The sequence below is a fragment of the Emys orbicularis genome, chromosome 6 (genome assembly GCF_028017835.1).
Source record: "Emys orbicularis isolate rEmyOrb1 chromosome 6, rEmyOrb1.hap1, whole genome shotgun sequence".
Classification (NCBI taxonomy): Eukaryota; Metazoa; Chordata; order Testudines; family Emydidae; genus Emys; species Emys orbicularis.
The window spans coordinates 88,639,719-88,658,767 of record NC_088688.1 but is presented as its reverse complement, the minus strand read 5'-3'; the positions used below and the strand labels follow the sequence as shown (position 1 = coordinate 88,658,767).

The 19,049-nt window shown below is 39.3% G+C and overlaps 1 protein-coding gene across 2 annotated transcripts in view; it reads right to left on the bottom strand.

The window, feature by feature from the left end:
* Positions 1-19,049, bottom strand: part of PTCH1 (patched 1) — a 73,971-nt gene that overhangs the window by 39,604 nt on the left and 15,318 nt on the right. For both annotated transcript variants that reach the window (XM_065406090.1, XM_065406091.1), the window contains exons 3-7: positions 5,515-5,704; positions 4,049-4,118; positions 3,831-3,922; positions 2,206-2,404; positions 293-414 (exon numbers count right to left, since the gene is read on the bottom strand). In XM_065406090.1, the coding sequence (XP_065262162.1) occupies positions 293-414; positions 2,206-2,404; positions 3,831-3,922; positions 4,049-4,118; positions 5,515-5,704 (673 nt within the window). The remainder of the gene's footprint in view (positions 1-292; positions 415-2,205; positions 2,405-3,830; positions 3,923-4,048; positions 4,119-5,514; positions 5,705-19,049) is intronic.

Below are 19,049 nucleotides of genomic sequence, written 5' to 3'. Positions count from 1 at the left end.
CGCCTATGCACATACTGTTAAATACTTTTTAAAATGCGAGTAAATATTAAGGTCCCAATTCAGGAAAGCAGCTGAACATGTGCCTGAGTCATCCTGATTCAAGACAGCACTTCAGTGCCTACTTAAACACATGCTTAAATGATGTCCTTATTAAAGATATTTTCCTGAATCTTGAACTAAAATATACATTCACTGATTTTAGGAGGCAATTGGTTTTATACTATTAAAAAAAAAAAAAAAAACCCTAGCAGTGTAAAGCTCAAGAATTTACTTTAAAACTCTGTGTGTTTACCTGACAAGTTTTCCAGTACCATTCTTGACAGTTCCACCTACAATCAACTCCTCCTGCCAGTGCATGTACTTTTTTGACAGTCCGTAGCATCCACCACTCAAAACAAGGGCCACATCAAGAGGCTAAAATAAAATTATTGATAAGTCATCCAGCTGTGTGACTTAGCAGACAAATCATATTTGACATCAACATCTAGTACATTGGAATAAAATAAATTAGAAGTCAAATGCTAAAAATGTGCTTATCAAACAGAACAGCCTTCATGATTAACTTCCAGCAAAGAGCTGGAGCTAGCCAAATATTTCTTCATGAGACTTCAAAGCTTAAACCATACTGTTTTTGTTTGGTTGGTTTTATTTATTTTTACACTGTGTAAAATACAGATTAACTATATTTTTATGACAGGAAGTTCTCACTTGTAATCCTAATACTTAGTACATGAATGCACTGAAACATGATGTCGACAATGCAATAGGTGCTCATGGAGACACTATTCTGTACACTGATTTAAGGAACGCTAACTCGTAAAGCATGAAAACTTGGTTAAAAATATATTTCAAGATGATAGGAGGAAGGACAATATACTACTAGCTCAATGAAGAGACCATAGTGTTTTAAAATATATTAAATAAAAAAAAGGCCTAAGATATCTTGATGGAAGAGGCATAGGGCCTATAGTACCTTCCAAAAATGACTGATTTACAAGGAGACATACAGCTAGACTGCAGACTAGGTTCCTAATAAAACATGAAGATGGAATCTGTTTCTAATATCAGACCAAACACATCTACTACAAAATCCACAAGGAAGCACTCCTTGCTAACACTTTTCTAGATAATTCATTTTCTCTGCCCATGTAGATATGCTATTTGGAATATGCATCCTGAATATGCAAATTCAAAATAGTGTTAGGAATATGATTTGTCATGTAAATGTGCGGTCTGATCCTGAAGTTTCTTACTCAGGAAAAACTCCCACTGAAACCCTGGAAATGACTTGGACTGGCCAATTGTCTCCCATTAACTTCAGTGAGGTGGAAGAGATCTTCAAGCACATTCAATTCCAAGTGAGACTGTCAACAAGTGAACCTCATTCTTTATTACAATTTTATTTCTTTTCGTGAGCTTTTGCATGTTAATATGTTTGTGTAATGAGAGAGTGGGTTGTGAAAGGACACAAATCCAAATGACACTAAGGACTGTCTTGAGTCAAGCCTTACACCAGTATTCTACTGGGTAGAAGACTCAAGGCCCTTCCTCCCCACACGTGCTTCTATCTACAGTGTGACCAGGCATAATCATAGTTCTTATACGCCAAAAGTACAACGGGCCTGATTCTCCTACTTGTATGTTGATTTTACATTTATGTAACCCCATTGACTTCAGTTTGTTTACTCTTGATTTACCAGCAACTAAAAGTAAAATCAAGCTCAGTGACTACACAACTCTGGCATCACCAGAGTTGTAATAGTGGGTTGGAGGGGGCAGGTGAAGTTGGGGCCAAGGACTTGCCAACCCTCTACACAGGTCAGCAAAACTGGCCCAGCATGGTACACCATGTCAGTGTGTAGCAGCAGCTGCACTCCTCCTGCACTCCAGGAGTCACTGTGCCTGCCTGAGGCACAATGACTACTGGTGTTCCAGACAGGATAGTGTGTCACTGTGGTACCATCTCCCGTCATGCCCATGGCTGAAGAGCCATAATCTGACTCTGAGTATGTGGGTCACAGTATTGCCTCAGAGACTGAACAAAGTTAGCAGCTCGTGATTAAGTCCATGTAACAGGAATCAAATAATAAAGATTGCTTGGAAATATGAGACTTGTGTTGCTTTAAAAAAATTACACCCCTTCCCCTTCCCTCCTCACATACACCCACTTCCCTGAAATAGTTCACAGATGATAAGCAAGCTTACTTTGGTTGAATTTTTGTTGGGGGCTGTGACTGGACAATCGGGATCAGTAGGATTCAGGCAAGGTCGATCCATATAACCATGACCAACCTCTGCTTTATTCAGCATCTCCTCCCAACTCTCTACTTGATAGTTTATTTTTTTTAACTCTTCCAAGAATTCTAAGGGGTCAAAGTTTATCCACTGCAAAGGAGGTTTCCCTCTGTAAAAGAAATTAGGGGTAGAAAGATGGAAAATACATTGAAGAAAAGCCTTTAGTTTTTAAATCTGTATTTGTACAAAGACTAGAATGCTGTTTTAGCTATTTTGAGCTGTAATCCACTTTTGGAACCTATTTTATCAAATGAAATGTATATTTTAATTGGATTTGTTTATATATTTTCTTCATGTAGTCCTGATGCAACCTTATTTAAAAGCCCCATACATAAAGATCAGCCTTATCTTTTTTCTAATAAAGGGAATATTTACATGTTAATTATGGTAAATATACTCACATAGCCACCTTGTCCCCCCCAAAAGGCAACCAACTGCTGCTTCAAAGCAATACCACCAAAGGGGAGTGAGGGGGACAGAGGGGAGAAAGAATTTCACACAGTGTCAGATTACCACTCATTTAGTCTAATAAATGTTTTTCAAATGTAATCAATCAAAATATCTGATCTTTATTACCTCTAATAGTACTGTGCTCCTTCCAATTCTCTGACAGCTTGGCAATCAGCAAGCAAACTCCCTGCTGCCACGGCCATCACCACTATCCCTGCCACTTGTCCCACCCCCCACTTTCGAATTTGTGATGTTGATAGACCAGAAAGGCTTTTGGCAGCCTTATTTTGTGGTTCAAACCACACTGTATCTGCTTAACCAGGCTTAAGTCATTATTCCGAATCTCCCAACCAGAAAACACAAACCCCCTTATTTCCCCATCTAAGACTGTACACTAAAGGTTAGGAGATGGCCATTGCAAATTGCTTTACAGACACATGCAAACCAGGGCAGAAACAATAACTCAAATGCTAACTCTTGCATAATTAACCAAAAATGTCTGCACAGATTAACAATTCACTCTTTGAAGGATTGAGTGCATATAATATCACAATAGTATGCTGTAGAAAACCTCTCCTAAAAGATACTATTTTTGTTTCTTTAATGATCTAATAAACAAAGGATTAGCTTTTTACTCCTTAGGAAGACTTGAGATTTTACTCCCGACAATTATCCACGTACATTTATCCACAGCTAAGCTAAACTGAATTCTCAAGCAATCAATGCCTTTGTGGTTTTCAAGGACAAAAACAAAGTTTATTTCCAAAAAAGCAAACAACTTTAAAAGGTCATAAAAACTGAGAAGCTGCATTTTCTTTTGCATGTTAATGTAATAGTAAAAATAAATAAAGATTAATTTGATGCCTACAATTCAGCTTCTGAGGAAAAAGGAAAAAAAACTTTGTGGAGCTCTTTTTGTTCAATTAAAAAAATAAAATCCATATACATTTTCTGACTCATCACTAATGTTTTTATTTCTTGATTAAACCAGCATCCGAATAAACAATAGGAATGGAATGTGAAAACATGCACAGTTTTACAATTAAAAAACCCCCACAGATTAGAAAATAAAACAGTTCACTTACAATAGATAGGCAGTCCCTGCCTGTAACTTTGCCCCCTCCCAGAAGCAGTCCAAAGGCGTGATGATTAAACAAGGATAAAGATATTCTATAATCTGTCAAAGTTAGAAGGGGAAAAAGCACACACATTTAGGCTCAAACATATCAAAGTGCACAAGTGGAAGTTATTATGAAGAGTGGGGAAGTAAAATGTATAGAAACCAAACTCATGGTATATCTACCTGGTCCATGTACCCTGCTTCTGTGATAAGTTCTCCTGATTTAAAACATAAATGTTCCAATTTCCATTGTCTGTAAAAAACATAAAGAACAAAAATGTCTTCCACAATCAAAAGCATGCATTATATAAACACAACACACATTTAAAATTGCAATTCACATATGTAGATGCCTCACTTCTAGGTAGTAAGTACCGAGAAATGGAGGACTCATTTGGAATTAGCACCCCACACCTCACAGTGCAAAGGCCTCTTCTGGTGCATCTATATGTTTGTAGTAGGCATGGCAAGTAGGCATGGTATAAAAGTAATTAAAAACAATGGAGCTACTCTTGGAGCAATGTGTTATTCAACATGAATGAAGGTGGCAGGATCTGGCTCCTGTAAGTGGGACTACTTATAGCGTAAGGCACTAATTAATGTGACTAAAGAGGGCGCGGGCAGGAGGGACAGAATCAAGCTCAGGAGGCTAGAATAATCCTAGCCCTAACTCATCTGTGCTGGAGAGTAGGAGGAATTAAGAGTCTACCTCCCAGTTTGGCTGTGTTACAACTATCAACATCTCAGCTTCTAGCACTTGGGGAAGTGCAGGAGCTATCCTGGAGATGCTCCCCTAGAAACAAGTGGGCAGGAAGGGACAGGGTGTAAGCAGGACCATGGCTCTACCCGTGCTAGGCACCTGCTCTGATACATACGAGTGTATCAGATTACTTCCCCAACCAAGAGGTAACCCTGGCAGGAACTGAGCCTCAGTGGGGTACTTAACTCTACTATCTAGCCCAGGGTCAACAGTGGATACTTATTGTTAAAGGTCATCCTTATTACTAGACACATTTATTCCTATTACCATGCTTAATTTTATTTTTAGATAGACAATTTAATCAAGCAGACCTCAGATACATTAAGCACCTGTACAGATACCGAGAAACCCAAGTTTGGCATCCTTGTGTCTACACCAAATAATCAATCGGAACTCCATTTCCCATCTATTCATATAGCCCCTGTTCCCAAAGTCTTGGAATGTCATCTGCACTAGTGTCCACAGTAATTACTTGTTTCCTTCAGGTGGCAGTGAGTGAGGGCATCTCCAATGTGGAGGGCTTCTTACTGCTCTAAATCCCACCAATGAAGTGCTAACACCACATGTAGATTCTGTGGGGCAGAGTCACCACTACTTTACCAAGCAATAGGCTGGTACTGCAGGACTACTCGTGTGAGTAAGGGTTTCAGGCTCTGATCCAATGCTCCTTATCTTTGCTTTATTTATTGAGATCCAAACTCTCACTGTTATCATAAAACTCTTTCAAATATCTAAGTCCTGACAATCAAATACAAATCAAAATGCAGTGCTAATGAAAGGTGTTTTTAATTGCTAGCCTTTCAAAAATGCATGTAAAGCAGAGAATAAGTGTATATCTACATGTTAGTTGCCACATAAGATCAGAAATGCCTTTGCTTCCCCACCTTACCTGTTGTACATATAAATGTGTACCCTGCTGGCTTGAAGTGCAGAGTCAAGGTGCTGTCTGAGTGCTTCTGTTGTTAGTACATTAGCACCATCTTCTTGTGGTGTTTGAATCATGAGCTGGGGATTAAACATGGCCTCTTCTCCAATCTTCTGGCGCGTGTAATTTAACTCCCGACTCACTCGTCCACCAACTGACAGACAAATATTTACAGCTTTGTATTAGCCAATAATTTACTCTAGATTCACATTCTAAGAGCTCACAGGTCACCAATAAACTTCACCACAACTATGGAGTATGTGGTAGTCAGTTCTGAGCTGAAGTAATTTTAAAGCTAATATTAAATTTATTTTGCCAACAAGGTAACAAAAAAGTATTCTTCATTAAAAAACATCATTGTCTGGACTACACGAAAAAGTGATGCATAAATTATAGGCTGTTAGACACATGCTTTTTCTACATTATAATCAATATTCCAGAAGTAGAAATTTTTTTAAAAAATTGAGAAACCTTTTCCTTACAGACCAGACCAAATATTTCTATGCTACAATTTCTTACACTTGTATAAACAGTCTGCTCCGATAGCACATTTCAAGATAAATGGCTTCAATTTACACTCTTCTAAATAATTTGGCAATGGCAGAAGGCAAAATGTTTCTCTTCAGTAAAAAAGGAGGGAGAAGGGAAGAGTAAATGAGCATGAGTACTTCTTTCTGCCTTTCAGAAAAATGTTAAAATATTGCTAAGTTAGGTTCACATAATGAGGTGCAGTTTGAGGGCAACAGAAATAATCACCTAAATTTGAGCGATCTACCCTAGTGATCTAATAGCCACTCAATGTGCTGCCATGCAGTGGATCAGAATTCGTGGACCAAGTTTGGTCCTAAGCCCATATGGGCTGTATAGCCTACTCCATCTCAAGAAATGGCAGACAAGAGAAAAAGAGGAAGGAATGTAATACTGATGGGCTCTAGAGGAAGTCATATTCAACCTTCCTTGCCAGCGAGAATGAAACAGAAGTGGGAAATGAGTGAAGGCAATCTCCCCACTGACAGCACCAGAGCATTCAGATAAAGAAACCATTCATATTCATTTCATGTTGGATAGAACTTTATTCCTCAGGTAGTCTGACTGACATCAATGTGGAGAAAAGTGTTACCCAGTGTAATTAAGGGTACCAGAATCTGGCCTTCTGTAAATAAAGATACCTCAGGTTCCTTCTGCATTGGAGTTTGCTTGGTTTCACATTCCAGGAAGCAAACAATCTTTGGAGAAGTAAATAACTGTTTGCACAAAGCTTTTGGTTCCTTTTCTCCACCTATCATATGTGGCATTACCACCTCCACATGTTATAATAGATACCAGATCGCAACCAACATTAGCATCAGACACTTTACTTTTAACACCCCAGTTACTAGAGCACAGCAAAAAAAAAATATTTCACTGGGATTTTTCATTTATCACAAAAGAAATCAAATAACACAAAACTGTGTATATGGAATTCTACCCAAGAATTGCTATTTCTCCTTTTTGAGTTTTTTACATTAAGTGAAACAAAATTAAATGCAAACACAAATCAAACTGTGTAATCCAAATCAAGTTACTGATCTAGACTGAAAAGCTAATTATCACATACATCCATTTCTTAAATGTACAGAATTGCACTTATAGCAGCTGTTAATAAAATCTTACTGCTTTCCTGATAAGGTTAATGATTACCCTCACTTCTGTCTCCACAGGACAATGCTCTGTGTCATTCTAACAAAGTTTGACTCAGCTTGCATAGGTGCCAATGACACACTTTTTATGTGTGATAATCTATAGTTCTTACAACAAAAGTCAGTCTCTGCACTCCTTTCCAAAATCCTTTAGATGCAATCCATTCAGGACTGAAAATGCCTCTTCTCCATGTTTCCACAGCACCAATCACAATGATGCCCCAATCTAATTAGGGCCTTTGGGTGCTACCATAACATAACTATTTACTACCACTACAACATGCTCTGCCATTCCACTCCTGAATACATCACTTTACTTTTGGAATCACTGGAATTTAACTCCATTTTAGCCAACAGCTCAAATCTAATGTAAGACAAAAGACATTCCCCATCTCTGCTGAAAGTGACCAACTGTTTACTATCAACAGAAATTATTGCTTCCTAATCGAGGTGCTGTCAAACTATATTAACCTCAATGAAGAAGGCAGATTTAGCTAATCAGAATTACATCACACCAGTCAGTCGACAGGAGAGAAGCTATTTTTTCTTTTACATTCAATATAAGAATAACAAAACAGTTCAAGAAAATGGGCATATTCCCCAATATGTTGAAAATGGAATGTGCAGCAGCATTCTTGTTAAACAGACATTACACCGTATATTAATTTTTTCCTAGTTCCATCTGGTATTTCACTTACCTCAATAGTATTAAAACATGGTTTATCAGACTATTTTTAAGGCATTTTAAATGATGTAAAACACATACAAACCTATTTATAAATTATAATTAAAAGGAACAATCTGACTGACCGCCAAAGATAGATATCAATAACATATATATAGATTGGAAGCAAATAGTTACATCAATGGCCTTTCAGTATGTCTAATGAAGAGAGGAAGAGGCAAAAATAAGAAATATTTTCTATCCACTATTTGCTGAGTAATCATCACCTTTACAACTGCTACAGCCTCATGTGCTCTGCCCTTGTCTTGCAAGTATCCACAACTAGTGCCGAAATGACTCTTAGAAGGCAGACACCATTAAAAAAATGCCACTAAACTCTCCTTGAAACTCTGTCTTATTATATACTCAAAGATATGCCAATACCTCACAACACATGCACACTCTCGTGTGTCATTCCTTACGTATATTTAACAAATATAAATATATACTGCAGTGTCAGAAAATTCCTTCTGAATAACAGGCATTGTGGAAAATCCTGTTTGTCATCAAAATGATGGTCTTTTTTGTTGTTGTCTTTTTTCCTTTTATGTAATGCATTTTTATGTGGGAAATAAGAATACTTTTTTAGTCAAATCTTCACTGAGATGTGCCTAAGTCAATGGCCTATAATAACTATACATCTCATTTTATTTGTAAACAATGTTGCATGTAGAAATATCTTAAATGGAAGAGAGCAAAGAAAGTAAGGAAATTTCTGGTTTGATGTTTTGATGATAAAATCCTTGAGGGTCACGCTCATGGTTTTTGATATTCGAGCCACCTGATGGCATTCTAGTCCTGTATTATATTATTCCTTATATTTAAGTGTCTGTATAGCTGAGCTGGTAGCATTATTGCCTCCAGGCTAGAAGACAGATTTAAATTACAAATCAGTACTTGGGCTCATAGCCAGTGATGATACTATATTACAGTATGTGTACTACTCTCTTACAGGTGCCATCAGATTCTGGGTGGCTGTGTGGAAATAAGACACCACATCCCTTTTCAAAAATCCGGGGTAATAAAATCAGTGTCCTCACCAACATTCCTCTGTTAAATCAGTTTTTAATGCTCAAGAATGTGTGTGAAAGCTAGTGCTGAATGTTGGATGACTGCTGTATTTGCATACACTCCCAGGATCTTCCTCTCCACCACACTTCAAAATAATTTTCAAATTAAATATCAGTTCTTGTGAGAAGTGCTAGACTGGCATTCCCCAAGAAGACTGAAGTCATCTATTCATGCACAGGACAGCTACAGAATAGGAAGTACCATGCAAGCTTCTCTCACAGTGACCTTAAAAGATCATCCGTATTAGTACAGAGTAATTCAGTTTCCATGCTCATTAAGGGCCTGATTATGCTTCTGTTGAAGTAAATGGAAGTTCTCTACTGACTTCAGTGAGAGCCAGATCAAGTGTAAATCCTTTGCCTTTCTCAGGAGACTGTAAAAAAGTGCTAATTGTGATGTGGACACTAGTCCACTAAAAACTGGACTAAGACCATCAACTTTTTTTCTGAGACCAATGAACAGCTGTCAGGCGGTAACAAGTTTTAGTCTTCTTTAACCTGAGGCAGAGTTGAACCAGTGACCTAGAGGTGAAAGGTACTGTATCTTATTACCAAGCCCTTGAGCCACTCTCCCAGTACCTCAGTCATCACTTTGTAAAGTGCTTTACAATACCTTAACTATGAAGAACCTTACATAAAACTAAATTCTGTTCTGCCTTATATTATATAGCTCAAAATACTGACACACGTTTCCCAAACACAGTACAACACAGCAGTATTGAACTCTTTTCATTCTAACTACCATCCTATATTTGTTTTCACTTTGGCCATTTCTAACTGCCAGACTTCCCCTGACTTACTAATAGTCTCAAAATGATTATGTAATTCAATTCATACATTCATTTCAGTAACACTAGCTTACACTTCATTGTCTTAGTTATACCTGTCTCATAAGTAGCCTCAAGCATTTATATGCATTACATCAGTACTCATTGAAAGCACTCTGGAACCTGTTACTAGAAATTGGAATTCCCTTTGGATAAAGTAATTTTATTAACAAGCCTCTCTTCTGCTACAAACTTCAACACAGAAATCACAGAATAAGTGACAGCCAAAAGCACTGTTCATTAATTTGCTGTCCACCTTATTGTTCGAGAGCATTAAATATTTCTCTTTCAGCAAGTCATGTAGTGCCCCATTTCAAATGAGTGGCATTACAGTATTGGACATATTCTGGGGATTTATTTAAAGTAAGGATACTTTTTTGTAGTTACTTTTCATCCAACTGTACTGTAAATGACTTTAAATTATCTAATGCAAGTCTCTCCCAAAGAAGACCTCTGTAAATAAAATATACCCTTGGATTTTTGCATATGGATATCTAACTGCATGTATGAAGGACAGAATTTGGACACAGGCCAATATTTTCAAGAGTGACTATTGTTTTTGCATGCCTCTATTGTTGGGTGCTCAGCTTGATGCACCTAAATGGGGCTTGGTTTTTCAGAAAGTGTTGAGTACTTGTTCTCTTAGAATCATGCCCCTTGACACAATGTCTCCATTTGGGCACACAAAAATTGAGGAACCCAAAACCAATAGTCACTTCTGAAAATCATGCCCTGAAGTTGTGAAATTTTCTTTAAGTACAGGGAACATTACATTTTTCATTTTCAGTACTATACATCTTCATTTTTAGATCATTATGGACTAATGATGCTGGTTTGCCATCTATTTTTAAATCTATTTCACCTAACATAGCACATGACACCAAGAATCTAAGTATATGTCTCCACCCCCCTACACAAAAAAAGAGAGAGATTGTTCCAGTCAAAAAGGCACATAAAGGCAAGGCTTCCTTTCCTATCTCTTCTTAAGTGTTATAGAGTGCTCTCATTTACTGTTTGGGCAATGCCAAGAGCAACTCCCCAGCAGTCTGCAATACCAGTTATGATCTAAATAGTGCAGATAACTACTTTATAATAAAAACAGGGATTGAAAAAATATATCCATGTTACATTCTGGCTTGAGAACTAAGCCTAAGTAACCTGACTGAAAAATAGCTGTGTGGCCACACCCACAAAGTCACACCCACAAAACCCTTGCAAGTTCAAGGAACAGAACACTTGTCTACTGTACCAATTTGTCTACTCTCTGTTTAATACATTTTAAAAAGTTCAGCTCATTACATCTCTTTTGTTATACCTTCTTTTCCCTTCCCGACTTCACTTTTCCCTTTTTCTTTTTTTCTTCCTATAAAAAGTTTGTGGTTCATCCTTTCTAGCATCTGTTCTCTTTTCCTTCTCTCTGCAACCCTTCAATCTGTTTTCTACCTCCTCCCTTTTTTTTCTGTCTCTCCTTTCTTCTCTCAAAAGGAATCTCTCTATATACATATATAAAATCTATCTACACATATACACACTACATACTTTTTTCTAACTTAACCCATCAGTCTTTTACTCATTCTTGCCTACCCCATACACCTCCATACACATACATGCTCCAAATTTTACCAAAGGCTTACGAGTCAGAGGACTAACCCTACTGAAGGCCATTACAAAAGATGGAAGGGTGCCCTACTGCCCAGGTAAGAAGCCAATATCCTATCCAGTTGTGGAGAAAAAGGTAGGTGCTGGGATTTGTACCAGCATGTTATCTCTGGACAATGTCCAGCAGCTCTCTATCCCCCCTTTACCCACTCCCCAACCTTTTCTGGCTGGAAGGGAGGAAGAGCACTTCCTCCCCCCCACACCCCTTCTCGCAACTCTCTACACTCAGGATGCTGTGAGAGTAAGAAGGAAGTGTATCCATTACCGTACCTCTCCCAGCCTCCTACCTGTTGAAGTGGAGGAATGTACTACTCTACCCTTTGCTCAACTTTCTGATTACTGCTTAGGGGATGCTACCCCCACCTATTCTCTGTATGAGTCCTCCCCATACATAGTCTCGGTGATGCTCAGGGCTTTTCCAAGCAGCAGCAGGGTGAAAGTGATCCAGTTTTGTAATAACTATGTGACACTGAAGCTTACTGGTAAGACAGAACGATCTTTATCTACCTGCCCTCTGTTGTATAGCATGTTTTGGGATTACACAAGTATATACCTGTCACCTGACAGGAGGCAGTATCCATCATCTCCAATGACATTTTTCTTTATTATTAATCAAATGCAAATACAACATATCAATTAAAAAGATCAGCACAAACTAATACTTTCAATTAGTATTCAAACAGAAACCTCTAGAGTGGAAGCTGGGGAGAGGAACTCCGCTGACTGATGAGAGGATTATCCTGCCTCTTACTGGACAGCTGTCAATAACTACTGTTTCTGAACCTTAATGGCTTTCTGATCAAACAGACACTTCTTGTTCTCAAAATAGTTCCTTCTCTAGTGGCTTGTTGGGCATATGAGATGGATCCATCACCTGAAGTTTATTATTGGTGCTCATCATCTTTTCCACTGTCAGAGATTGGGTGACCATGTGTTATTTTTGTCCAAACACGGGCACTGTCAGACGTATTCTGGATGTCTACAAGATACAGAGAGTCAATGTCCTCCATGGTACTGTTTAGATGTTTTTGTTCCTTCTCTAGGACTGACATTCATGGTGCAGATGGTATAAGCTGTTACCATAGCAGATTGCCAGCCATTTTCTGTTTGAAATCCAGTATTCACTCCCACTCGCAAAGGTGGCAACTGGCATGTTTGTTGAGTTATTTCTTCTGTTGTGTATTGTTCTTTTGTAACTACTTCAGGGTAGTCTGGTTTATGAAGAAGTTTGGACACAAAAATCTTTGTCCTTCTGCCCACAAATTTCTGAGCTGGTGATCCTAAGTAACGCATTGTGAGATATGCTTCAATATGCTAATGGTATGGCAAGTAAGATTCATTTGAATTTCCGAGCCTCACAGCGCTTCCATCTTTCCAGTTGACTTCCAATTCCTTCTTTCGTCGGGTTTCACAGATACCAAGGATATCGCATCTTACCCTTTTCTTCTCCTCCATCAGATGGTTTAACATTTCCTCCCTCGCCAGCGACCTACGATTGTAAGTACTTACAGCGAGCGTTGTCCTTTTCCATGTTGGCCTAGCTCCTGACATTTTTAGCAACCTCTCATCGCTCAATTTCCACTCCACCACCGAAAAACGGTTTGATGACAGGCAGGGAACTAAGACCCATTTACTCATGTTGTTTTAGCCGTTAACTTTAAGCCATCCCTGGCTAGGCGGGCAGGCATACATACCTCCTCAAGATTAACTAGCCTTCAACCTCTAAGGAGAAGGAAAAACGTTCTTTCCTCTGAGAGAGCAATCCCCTCCTTGGATTGGATAGTCTGACACCTTTGTAGCATGGTTAGACCTACCAGGGCATATGCCCCACTACCATAGCTGTCAGACGGCCAGAGTCACTGCTGCACCACGATGAGGTGCTGAGGTAGGATTTTGCAGCAGTGAATTTATCAGAGTTTTATTAAAATCCAGTTGTTTACTATTTGAACTGTCTTTTCTGCTCACCCATTTGATTGTGCAAAATAAGGGCTTGATGTGGTGTACCTATACTGATCTATCAGAAAGCTTTGCTGTAATGAGTCACTTATGAATTGTGGGCTATTATCAGCTATTAACAAGAATACCATGGTGGATCAAGCTGTGATCTGTAGTGTCATTACAGTGTCACTCGATGTATTGTGCAACAGTTCAATTTTAAAAATACAAGATAATCTTTCCCATTTAATTCAAACAGATCTGTGCCAACCTCAGACAAATGGCAATCAGGGATATCATGTAGTGTCAGTGGTTCTTTTGCTTGTACTTATTGCATATCATCACACTTGAATACCCTATCTTCAATGGCAAGCAGGCTTTTGGAGAGGTCGGAGCACCTGCAATCAAGTGCTAATTTTGACAATATTAATTGAAAATGGTTTTCAGAAAAACCTGAAAATGGGAGCTATAGTTTTGGACCTGATGGCAGCATATGACACAGTCTGGCACATGGGGCTCTTAGTCCTATTGCCAAGAGCACTCCCAGCAAGGGTAGTCAGCATCGTTGACCTTCTCCTCTGCAACAGAAGAAGTGCATATGGGAGACAGAGTTAGCACGTGGAAAAGACATACCAACAGTCCACCCCAAGACTCTGTGCTGGCACCAATGTTTTTCAACCTGTACACAAATGACCTTTTGCTCACCCAGTCCTGCAAGTTAACATATGCAGATGACATTTGCTTAGATATAGAAACATGATCTTTTCCAGAACTTGCAGCTGCTCAGAATGTTGACTTGATTAAGATAGCAGAATATTGTAGAGTCAGTGGTATTTACAAGCAAGTGTGACCAACACCATTTGGAGTGTGTTCCATCTTTACAACTCCAGAGCAGACCAAGAACTGATTATCTTTCTCAATATACATCCCTTGAAACACGAATCCCACCCAGTCTACTTCAGAGTAAGCCTAGATAAATCTCTCACATCTCTAAACCACCTGAGGAAAACTGCAGCTAAAGTGAGGACATGTAATAACTTTCTAAGCAAACAGGCCGGCACTTCATGGGGAACAAATGCTCAAACTAGCCAATCATCCGGTTTAGCCCCCAGTTACTCTGCAGCAGAATACCATGCTCTGGTCTGGCTTCATTTGTCTCATGTCAAGTTGGCTGACACACAACTACACTCAACCATGTGCATCATAACGGGGATATCTGACCCACACCAGTACTGTGGCTCCCATCATTCCTCCACATACATCTGCCATGAGAACGCTACAGCCAGACTCATTGAGAAGATCAGGGCAAATGAGCCTACCACTATAAACAGAGGTTCTTTGACCACCCAAGAGCATGCTTGTCATCTAGGCACCCATTGTGGGCCCACTTGCCCTGCCCAGATTTCTCTGTAACGTTGATGTGGCATGAAGAATGGTCTGCAGCCGATGTCAGAAACCATTTCTTATAACTGATCTGACCATGGGTGTACTCAGCTTTGATTTGCCACTCTGCCCATGGGCTCTTCTGAATCAATTAAAATGGGCCAGGGTCAATGCGCAGCCAGCCTTCACACCTGAGGCCAAAGAGAGGATCCCACATGCAGCTGTGGCCAAAGACAGACAATGTCACACATCACTGACGAATGCCCTCTGACCAGTTTTGACAGTGGTCTGAGGGCTTTGCATTTTGCTGATGAGGCTGCCACAAAAGGGCATGGCAAACTCTGCTAATGATAAGAAGAATGGGAACATTCATGCCTGGCCAGAATAAGACATCCAGCGCTCTATTCTTTCACATCTCAGTATGCAGGTGGGCACTGTATACTAGGTTTAACTTTTCTGACCTCATATGGTGCCACATTATGACACAAAGTTCTTTCTATGGAATCCTATCACTTGTAGCAATTTCATCACAACAATCCCAAAAAATTTCATATTTGGAGATGGGTGGGCTTTTTTTTGTCAGGTATCCATCTAGGATTACTTTTATAAGTTGATGTAAGTGTAAGTCATTTTTGTGTATCTTGTTTGAGGCTCATCAAATATTATTTCAGAAACAGTTAGTACTTCAGTCATGTTTATTTAGCAGCTTTCTGCTTCCACTATTTAGAAGTGCCCTTGAAAGTATGTCTGCTATAAGATATTTATTGAGACTGATTTTGGTGTATGAATTTCCTAAGTAACATCTGATTTTACCATTCGGTCATATTCAGAATTTACTTTATCTCACCATGCTAATGGGATTTTACATGGTACATGAATTTTTGGAAACTCACTGAGACCCATATAAATGTGTTATATTTTCCCTTTAATACATCTCTGTCTATTAAGCACCCCATCAAATTATTCAAGAACATCTTTTGCATTCCGCTCTGTAGACAATTTACACATCCGTCTCATCATTTGCAGGCTGCTCTTCTCCCTTAGCATGCTTTGCCTTAAGTTTATTGATAACAAATCTGGTCTCTGCTATATATTTACCCCTTTATTCTACTATTTAGATGCACTCCATTTCTTTCACTGCTTGCTAACACTTTAATTTGGGAAGAACAGATGTCATCATCCCTTTCAATATTTACTGTTCTTTGCAAATTCAAGTCCATTTTTCACAGTTATCTTGTTTTGAACCTGGTAATCGATTATATTACACTTGTTTGGTCTCTAAATAATCCACTTGTTACTATTCACATAACTTAGCTTATCATAGTGGTCAGAAGACTCATCTGGCATCCAGGTTCTTGTAAAGAAAATAAGTGTTCTCCAGGTGACAATCAAGAATGCATTCAAATGTTGGACTGGCTTTGTCTAGCACTTTGCAGTCCTCTTCATGTTCCCTGTAGTATGCACTGTAGATTTCCAATACTATGTACAGCAGTATGGAGTATTTCATCCCCTCCAATTTCTCTTCAATGCTACTTGCTTCCAGGAAAATTTGGACGTCATGTAACCACTTCTTCCAGCTCTCTGTCAGGTTCCTTTCCAGACTGAAGGATTCAGGTGGCTTCATTTTGCTCCATTTTTTGGCAAAAGATTCAATTTTTCTTCTTTTATCGTGCAATAAAATTTGCAGCATGCAGGAATGCTGCAAAAGACTATTCTTTATTCCCTGTACTATGATTAGGGGCCCTACCAAATTCATGGCCATGAAAAACATGTCATGGACTGTGAAATCTGGTCTCCCCCGTGAAATCTGGTCTTTTGTGTACTTTCACCCTACACAATATAGATTTCACCAGCATTTCTCAAACTGGGGATCCCAACCCAAAAGAGTTGCGGGGGGTTGCAAGGGTTTTTTTTGGGGGGGTGGGGGGAGTCACGGTATTCCCACCCTTCTGCACTGCCTTCAGAGCTGGGTGGCTGAAGAGTGGTGGCTGCTGACCATGCGCCCAGCTCTGAAGGCAGCGCCCCGCCAGCAGCAGCGCAGAAATAAGGGTGGCATGGTATGGTATTGCCACCCTTACTTCTGCGCTGCTGCCTTCAGAGCTGGGTGGCCAGAGAGTGGCAGCTGCTGGCCTTGGGCCAGCTCTGAAGGCAGCGGAGAAGTAAGGGTGGCAATATCGTAACATGCCATCCTTACTTCTGCGTTGCTGCTGGAGGCAGTGCTGCCTTCAGAGCTAGGCTCTTGGCCAGCAGCCACTCTCTAGACACCCAGTTCTGAAGGCAGCGCTGCCACGGGCAGCAGCACAGACATAAGGGTGGCAATACCGTGACCCCCAAACAATAACCTTGCCCCTTTTGGGTCAGGACCTCTACAGTTACAACAGTGTGAAATTCCACATTTAAATATCTGAAATACTAACATTTACGATTTTTAAAATCCTATGACCATGAAATTGGCCAAAATGGACTGTGAATTTGGAAGGGCCCTACCTGTGATGTAAGTTAGAGTTACAGAAGGTTATTTCCCCCTCAGATGACAGGGATCATTGTTTACTACTCCAGTGCTACTGTTACAAATTTCACCAATGCACACAGAGTTATGAATAGCAACAGTGAAAACTGACAAGACTCAGGTCAAAACTGACAAGACTCAGGTCAGTTTTCATCCTGATGCAACTTGACAAAGCTCAAAGCAGCAACTGGGGCTGTGTGCAGATTCAAGAAAACAGCTCAACATCAGTTGCTTCAATTCATGTTTGGAAAGTTTTCTTTGCAACTTCAAGGGCTAGAAAGTTTTTAAAAAAATAAAAGCTTAGATTCTACATCAGTAGATTTATATCATCACAGATGAGTGATTTTTTAAAAACTGTATTTAGAGAAAATAAACCAAAATGTTCTAAGTGTTTCTGATATTCTTTTAAGACTCTCCTAGCTTGATGCATCTCTATGATGGGAAATTAAAAAATAGCAGGAAAAACATACAAGCAACTGCAAAAAATGTTATATGAGACTGCAAAAAGCATAAAGGAATTTACAAGTGTCAATTGCTTTTTTTGGTGTTATTTAGATTTTCCACTTAAATGTAATAGTCAGTAAGTATTTATCAAGTAGGGACACGTCCTTGGTAACAGGATATGGAGCTGTTCACCTCTGGGTCACCGTTTCTAATCCAACCAGGGACAATAGTGACCAAAAGTTGTTTACCATCTGCCGGCTGTTTGGTAGCTTATGTGAAATGAGTTGGTGGTCTCAGTCCATTTCCTAGTGGGCAGGTGTCCATATTATAAAAACCACCATCACAATTGACATCCGTGTTGAGTATCTCAACAAAGAGATTGAGGAACGAATGGACATGAAGAGTGAACTACCCTCTTTTCCAAAGAGACAGTCCCTTCAGGTCAGAGCTTAGACACACCGGTTGGATGGGGAAGCCTAAACTAACTGCTGCCCAGACTGGAAGAATTTTATAGAGAAATAAAGGATTCTAGTCTGCAATGTTTACTGGAAATTGGGGGCAGATCGTCAGCTAGTGTAAACTGTCATCGCTCCATTGACTTCATGGAGCTATGCCATTTACACCAACTGAAGTAATTCCCCCAGAATCCTTAATTATAACATTTTAAGAAAATGTTCACGTGTTATAAATAACAGGCCAAATCTTGAGGTCTGTAGTGAATCTACATTCTTAGGGAAGTTAATAGGAGTTTTGCCTGAGTAAAGAATGAGTAATGGCTTCATTGTTTGGCCTAATGATTTTAATACAGCTGAATATAATTGTTTTAACTTGACTAAGAGCTTCTGTTGGATAATAGGTTAAAAACCTATTGCTGTGTGTTGTCCCACAGCAGTCAGATTTCCTCTAGACCCAACTTTTCGTTTAACCTCTCAGTGCCCTTTCCCTGAATATGTAATTGTTTTCCTGTGTGGTTAAAAGCAGCATTTTTAAGTCTTTTCATCTGTACTCTCAGGGACCTGTCCACAAAATACCACATATTTTGAATAGATGTTTTGAAGGAGTAGAAAATTTACGCAGAACAGGATTTTCATGCAGAATGTTTTAGGGGATACAATTTCGAAAAGGGTATTTTTAGGAGACGGCAAAACTAACATATAGAAAAATGAAAGGAATGAACGTATTATGAAACAGGGTACAGTTTCTTTCAAGTATTCCCTACCAGCTGCTTGCTGTACCATCTGTTGTTGCCTAAGCAGCTTCCTTTTGAAT